At 40.8% G+C, this 7599-nt stretch overlaps 1 protein-coding gene across 10 annotated transcripts in view; it reads right to left on the reverse strand.

Annotated features, from left to right (window-relative positions):
* The window catches only part of PPP1R21 (protein phosphatase 1 regulatory subunit 21), a 33487-nt gene extending 25888 nt beyond the window's left edge, over nt 1-7599 (reverse strand). For 6 of the 10 annotated variants that reach the window (XR_008465323.1, XR_008465320.1, XR_008465317.1 and 3 more), the window contains exons 1-6: nt 7451-7599; nt 4334-4402; nt 3779-3925; nt 1608-1709; nt 739-903; nt 581-639 (exon numbers count right to left, since the gene is read on the reverse strand). Coding sequence is in view for 3 of the 10 variants with exons in the window: in XM_054194686.1 (XP_054050661.1) it covers nt 581-639; nt 739-903; nt 1608-1709; nt 3779-3925; nt 4334-4402; nt 7451-7510 (602 nt within the window). In the remaining 7 variants the exon portion in view is untranslated. Of the gene's footprint in view, nt 1-580; nt 640-738; nt 904-1607; nt 1710-3778; nt 3926-4333; nt 4403-5007; nt 5210-5603; nt 5760-7450 lie in introns of those variants that run through there. The other 4 variants (XR_008465318.1, XR_008465319.1, XR_008465322.1 and 1 more) reach the window with 4 other exon arrangements.

Genomic DNA, 7599 nt, shown 5'->3' on the forward strand with positions numbered 1-7599 from the left:
TCTTCTACAACTTGTCTTCAAGACAACGAAGGTATTCCAAAACTAACAATACAATCCTTCAACAAAAGCTTTCAAATATTCTACCTGAGCATGTTACAGCTGAAGGAAAAGCAATTGTTCAAGCAGCTTTTGGGGTGAAGGGGGATTTTTTGAAACTCTTCAGTCAGTTGTCTCAGCATACCTTACCCAAGCTTTGTGTTTAGCATCAGTTCGTAAAAAATTGACGTATCTTTGTTTCATGCAAGTTCAGTGGTTTCTTTACTTTTTATAGCATTCCATTACAAATAAACTCTCCAAGCTTTCATCAACTTCACCGCTACTTAAAATAGCTTGGTGACAACACTGCTCTTACTGAAAATTAAATCCGCGGAATTGTCTAGTTGCATAGTAAGCAGAAGAGGGGTGTGACCTGCACAGTCTTGATGTTAATGTGCTACTGCCCAGTATTTTCAGTTTTATCAAAGTATTTTTTCCTTTAATTATTTTTAAAGCTATTATTCTCTAAAAATAATCCAGTTAATATTTTATAGCAGTTATTTCTTTAAATCAATTTTTCATTATATTAAATAAAAACACTTACCATTCTTCAGTTCGAAGCCTACAGTCCTTAGCTTCTCTTTCTAGTGTCTGAGACTTGATCTTTATGCAAGAAGATAATCTCACAATGTAAGTACTGACACAGCAAAACATTTCACTTCAAAATTTTTCAAACTTGCAAGTACAAGAAAAACTCCTTACTTCTAATTTGGCTTTGTCATTCTGCAGTTTTTCTATGGTGTCCGTGTATTTCCTTGTTAAACTGTCCACCACAGCTTGATGCTGGGCAGCATCAGTTTCCAAAACCTCAAGCCTAGTTCTCAGCTCCGCTTCTAAACGTTTGTGCTGCTCATCTGCTTCAAAGAACTGAAAAAAGAAAAGCAGAGCTCCTATGAAAGCTTCATTTTACTATGAAATCTAGTCCTATGAGTTACACCAACTCAATCAGCCAGTCCAAGTTAATAACAAGTACTAGTTCTCAGATAAATAGAAATTTTATGATGATACTCACAAAGATTCAGGAACAAACTACTCTGTGTTTATTAAAGTTTCTAGTACCATGCATTTCTTAAATATATTGCTGATTAACAGTAGACACCTGAAAAATTAAACTTGAGCCATAAGGTTTTTTCAAGTTTTCTAAACCAAAGTGAAATGCATTCTGTTTCAGTAAAGTAATTCCTGACTTAGTTATGGCAACTTGCAGCAAGTATTTTAAGCTTTAAGGCAATTCTGAAACAGCTAGTGAACTAAAAAAGTTTCCACCCAGTACCAACTATATGGCCATCTTCAGTAGAGTAGCTAAGTGTCACCAAAACTCAAAAAAACTGAATGAGAAAACACGTATTACGTGAGTTATTCCACATACTGTCTTAAGAACCTGAAGTCAAAATACTCTCTCATTTGCTCAGTGAATATCTTTATAAATAAGCCATCCAATCTAATCCACAGTTTTGCATACAACTAACCTTTTAAACCCACTGTTTTTCAGATGGCATTTTATTTTCTCTACCTTTGTTCATGTGACAGTTTTCTGAACAAAAAAGAAAGGTTAAAAAAGTTTCACTCACAAGTATATGTAGTCGCTCATTCTCTTCTATCTTCTTCTGAAGATCTTCATTGAAGACGCTTTTCTGCTCTTGACTCAACTGACATGAGGATTCTGCACTTTTCTTTTAGAAAAAAGATGCATTCATTATCTCCAAGTCTCTGGGGGTCTCTCCCAAAGCCCATCCACAAGTATATGAAAACATTTCCCATCGCTAATTCCCAACAGAGGCACGCGAGTGTGTATCTTACTTCCATTGATTAACATATATCGAAAGGTATGCATGTTGCACACAGCATGAGCCTAAAAGCAGCGCTCTTTCCTTCATACCATTCTTACTGTATAGTGGTAGAGTGTTAACTCTATAAGGACACAGGAAAGCCTCTACTCAGGTGTCACATTCACACAACCATGAAATTACTTGTATGGGCAGATGCCCATCTGACATCGTTTGAATCTTGCATGATTCCACATAGTCAATAATATGAAACTTTATGCACACAGGCTTATTTGGTTTGGTAGCTGTGTGTAAGGCACATCTGCTCCCACCAAGTGCCCAAGTGTAAGCTGTTCTGGTCTCAGCTGGGACGAGGAATATCGCTGAAAGTGCACTATCCCACAGCAGGCTATAGCACAAGGTGGCACTGAAAAACGCAGCGTCCTCACTGTCCACCAACTACCCTGAGAATACAGACACCTCTCTGCCCACCGCTTCATCATTTTTCACCCATTTCATCCACAAGACTTAGAGACCACCAGTGAATCCCACACTGCTGAACAAAGGTAGTACCATCACCAAAAAGGAGACTGTTTACATTTAAACTTAACACCAAACTTGAAGTGCTTGAGACAGCTGAGCCACGTTTGCATTTGATGTCAGCCTATGGACTACAACACCTGAGATATGAGCATATGTTCCGCTCCTTCTACAAGGATTGCAGTCTGACACAGATCATCTATCCAAATCTTAATCAAAATAGTTTTAGATGTGATTTATATGGTCTCCCAATGGCAAGTCTCTGAAGTAAGGGTGACATGGAATTTAGTAGAGGTATGTTCAATACAATGTATGTAGTCAGTGAGGCACTATAGGTAAAACTAAAGGGAACACATTTAAAAGGTAGCACAAACACTTAAAAAAAATACAGAAGTATGCATTCTGACAGCTGAATGGGAAAGCCAGTGGCAATGGTTTGCAAAGCTACTCAAGCCAGGCTGAGGTCCTCCAAAATTTGGAAAACCGTCTAGTGAAGCGATAATTTACATAACATGAAAAAAAGGAAAAAACCAGAAGGGTCAAACTGCATTTTGAAGAACAATCTACTATGGTGCACGAATAACATAAGTCAGGGATACTACGCTTCTCAAGGAACTGGATAGCAAAAAACCACACAAGAGTTTAAGGAAAAAGTAGGGAAGATGATCATATTAATAATCAGTTGAATGGTTTCTTTAATGTCAGTCCTGATAGCTACAGCATTTTGGGAGCCAACCAAAAAGAAAAGATGACAGCAATTAAGAGGGGTTTCCTCATAAAAGGAAGGTAGCAAAGGATGCTTGAGAATTATTTAAGCCCAGACACACCGCCCCTGGAATTCTCATGTTACCTACAGAAGACATGGCTGATCTTAGACAGACCGTGGTATAACCAGGTTTAATCAGCAAGCATTTTGGCAAAGAAAGATCACAGCACTGAAGTTATTCTGTCATTTCAAAATAGTACACAGTATACTAGCTAAAAATTTATATTTCAAAGCATTTGACAAGATTCACAGAAGAGCCGACTAGAAAAGCTACAATCATAGGCTTAACAGTTAAACACCAGCACCAAAATTACAAAGCAAGGAGGTGGGGATAGGAAGTGAGGGGTGATCAGTTTTCTTCATAGCAGTAGATTAATCACAGAGCTCCAAGATCCTTCACAGCTGTTTGAACACTTAATAAATATCTGGAGACAGCAATTCAGTAACAGTTAGCTGACGCACTAGAAAGAAATATACAGAACTACTTAGCATTATATGTATCAATACCTGTTTTGTGGGTATATTCACTAACATCAGTTAATAACACAAGTTCTGACAAAAATATTCAGCTAAACCCTTGACACAAAGGAACTGCTAGAAGTCAGGATTAGACACTGACTGGTGTGGAGCAGACATCTGCTAAGCAAATTTTTTTGCCTTTAGCACATACCTTGTTCTTCTTGCCCCTAGCTTCACTTAATGCAAGTTCATCTTGAAGTAACTCCACCCGCTTGGCAAGTTGCTGATTTCGAAAGGTCAAGCTGTCCATTTCTTGTTGCAGTTTCCTCAGTGACTGATCCTTCATCTTCACTTGCTCCTGAATGACCAAAAAGTTTAATTTTAAAACTTTCACATGTACTTTCGATAAGAAGTATCACATTAGAAATTTTTTAATGTGTTCTTTTATTTCTTCACTATTTGAACACTGAAGAGGCAAAAAATATTGCTTTTAAACTAAAAAACAGATTTCACTTCCTTGAGCTGCCCACAAATCAAGTAGGTACTTCATTCTATAAATTAATCATCAAAAAGCAACCTCACACTTTTACAAAGTCAGCACCTATAGACAACGATGAAGACTAGCTGCAGAACAGAAATTTTTACTAAATCAAGTTCCTTCTTTTAGTCACAATACTTTAAGTAAAAAGTATTCCCATTTACCCATTCCATTTACCTATTTTGTTACAGCTTAATACAGCTGACATGAGCAGTTTTTAAAGATTACCTTCAGAGAAGCAGAGTTTGCTTGCTCATCTACAACCCCTTTTTTCAGTACTTGGTTCTGAGCTCGAAGCTGAAAAATAAGAGAAACCAATAACTATGCAAAAAAGTAACAAATACAAGACATTTGTTAGAACGTGCGTAAAACATGGTATCATTTCATGAGAGCACCAGATGTGCATACTTTTTAAAGTATTCTGTTAAGGTAGGTAACAGTGGTATCAGGTAGATATCAGCTTGAAAGAATATCCAATTTATAGCCTGAATTCACAAGAAACTAGTTCTTCTACAATCTGAACACTTTGGTCAAATAGAACATAACTCTTACTCAATAAATATATTGGAAGATTAGTTACTTAAATATAGTTAAGATTTGAAGAACAGCGAACAAATATAGAAAAAGTGCAACTTCTTCCTTGATTAATCAAGTTCTTGCTTGTATTCAGTGCTATTTCTGTCTCTCCCCTCTTTTCCCCAAAACTGTTCATGACTGGTTCTGGAACATAAGCAGAGCTCACAATAAGGTCAAGATGTCTATCAATTCAAGAAAAGCCTAGTGATACTCTAATGCAAAAATACTTTTTAGTGGTAGCAGCAGACGATCCAGAGAGAACAGCTTGACAAACACTTCAGGAAAACGCATAAAAAGCATAGAAGAAAAAGCCCTCTAAGACTTACTTCTATAGTTCACAAATCTGAGCTAAAAATCGCTGCAGTGAAAAGCGATACTCAAGAAATCTATTTCCCAGTCACTTCACAGAGTACCTCTACCCTGCAGCAATGAGGATACGGACAGTTCCATCTTCCCATTCCTTGACAATTGCTTGAATCCTGGTTTCTTCAATAGCAGTTTGTATTCACTTGACATGTTTGAATCCAGCTGTTGCAGATATAAATTAAAAGGGTTTGTATAGTGTTTGGGAATACCTCTGGCAGATGTATAAAAGGCAAGATTCAATGTAAAACAGCAATGGCTAATCTTTTCAGTATGATGACTGAATACATTTGAAAGGTCAGAAGTCAGCTGACATTGCTAAGCACAGGCTTTTGCCCTGCAGTATTCCCACTGTGCTGTTCAGGCATCACAAAGGGAAGAGAAGAAACTTGCAAGAGCGCCACAGAAACACTTCCAAGCACAGAGTTTCCCTAGCAAGAAAAAGCAGTGCGGTAGTTTTCTACGCCTTTTTTTCTGCCACAGCTGTTAATGTAGGAACATGTCAGATGCAATGATGAAACACAGGATGAACTAGCTCAGTCATGTTGCATTGAAATACCTGAGCTGAAGTGTGATCTACCGAAGACCGTCACAAGTTGAAAGAGACTTTTGACTACTACTTCCGTCAGGGTTGTGTGAGAAAGCCAGAAGCTGCAACTTTAGGGGAAGAATAGACTCTGAAAACAGACGTCCTTCTTCTGGACCGCTCTGTGAACTGAGAGGGAAAGCAATCCTCTGGCAGGTACTTCCCTTGGCATTCCTTGAGTCTATAAAGGTCTTGTCTACCTCTCTCTTTGGCTCAAACAACATGACTAAGTGAACAGGCAAAGAGCTTCCCAGAGCTACTCTTTGTTCTCCTCCTCCCCCTGCACAAAATAAACAGCCAACTGAACAACTGATCATTTGCACAAAAAGGAGGGTTATCTGCAAAGAGGATCCCACAATGCCCTGGAATCGTTGCACAAGAATTGGGGTAAGACCAAAAAAGCAGTTCCCACAAAGAACCAATGAAACATCTCAGGCTGAAAGTTGCAAGATGAAGTTCAAAGGAAGCTTTTGGACACCATTATATTAGAAGAAAGAGGATCCAGAAGCTGGAACTTTCAGAAGCTATAGTCAAAAGATCCACATTGTGAAGTTTCATTCAAGAATCAAGCAGCAGAGTCCCTCAATTACCTATCCTGAGCCATTTTTAATCCCCAAGGTATAGCAGAGCCATTGTAGAAAGCAACAAGAAATATGAATTCTGAGACCTACAAAACCCCAGAGTGAATTCAGTTTTCTTAAAATGACCTTGTGGAAGCATTTACATATATGTGCGTGTGCGTGAACAATTTAGATTCTGTACAGTACTTTTAATAGCAATTCCAAGAAAAATAGTATTTAAAGACACATCATGCTGTAATCTACTGTAATCTAGAGAAGGGTGTCAAATATAGTCAAGTGCCTTGTGCCAAACACTCTGATGCTGGGCTACACAAAACTAAAGTGCTGGTTTTTTTTCCCAAGACGGTTGAAGAACTATACTATTTAAGACCAATGGTCTCCTCTTCCTTTTAGAGAGGAAACAAGAATGAAGAGTTCTGTATTAAGCAAGGCTCCACCATTTACAGAATCATCTTATGCACCTTGGAAAGGAAAGGCATTCTCCGCTATGGGCAAGAAATCTTTGCAAACATTCCGTTAAGCAGCACCACAAACAGGAAGCTAAGTCAGCTGCAGAAGAATGGGAACAGATACGAGACAAGTGTGGAATCAAGTGTCCTCGCTTCCAAGACCCTGCACCACCGACCCTCCCACATCCACCAGTCAAAGCGAACTCAGAGTCTATGGGCAAAATACAAGACCAAGACCTCAACAAGTGTTCACACACAAAAAGGATAACCAAGCCTCACGCCTGAGTGGGAAGTGGAGAAGCAAGGGAAAGCACTGCTAGTTTTGCTTCCCTGGCATGGCTGAACCCATTATTTGTCCTACTGGATGCTTTGCAGACAAGGCCACCTTGCTCCTCACACTGACTTGCCCAGCCAGCTCTCACCAATACCGTATTCCCGCAGCACCTGCAAACCTGCACCTCCTCTGCCTGCCCAAGTTCGCCTTCACCTCACCCTCAAGAAGAGACAACCTTTGGGCCTCAAAAAACAGCTTTTCAGCCCTAACCAGCCCTAAGCCGGGCGGGAGAGCTCAGGGCCCCGCCGCCCCGGGGCAGTACGGAGGCACAGCAGACGGCTCCCCCGGGCAGGGCAGGCTCAGCGAAGGAAGCGAGGAAGGCCCCCTCCCCTCAGAGAGGGGCGGCCGTTAGGCGCGTAACGGCCGGCAGCCCGCGCGCAGGGAGCGGCACCGGCAGAGTGGGCGGCGGCCGCCGCCGCTCGCCGAGCAGCGGGGACGGGCTCCGGCGCCTGATACCTTGGAGTACTCCTGGGCCAGCTTCTGGTACTTCCCCTGCAGCTCGGCGGCCGCCGCCATCTCCCCGCCCCGGGCTGAGCGCTAACGCCGCCGCCGGCCTCGCACGCCCGCCAAGTGGAAGACGCACTTCCGGGTTCAAGCGGCGGCAG

Source organism: Rissa tridactyla, chromosome 3 (assembly GCF_028500815.1).
Source record: "Rissa tridactyla isolate bRisTri1 chromosome 3, bRisTri1.patW.cur.20221130, whole genome shotgun sequence".
NCBI lineage: Eukaryota > Metazoa > Chordata > Aves > Charadriiformes > Laridae > Rissa > Rissa tridactyla.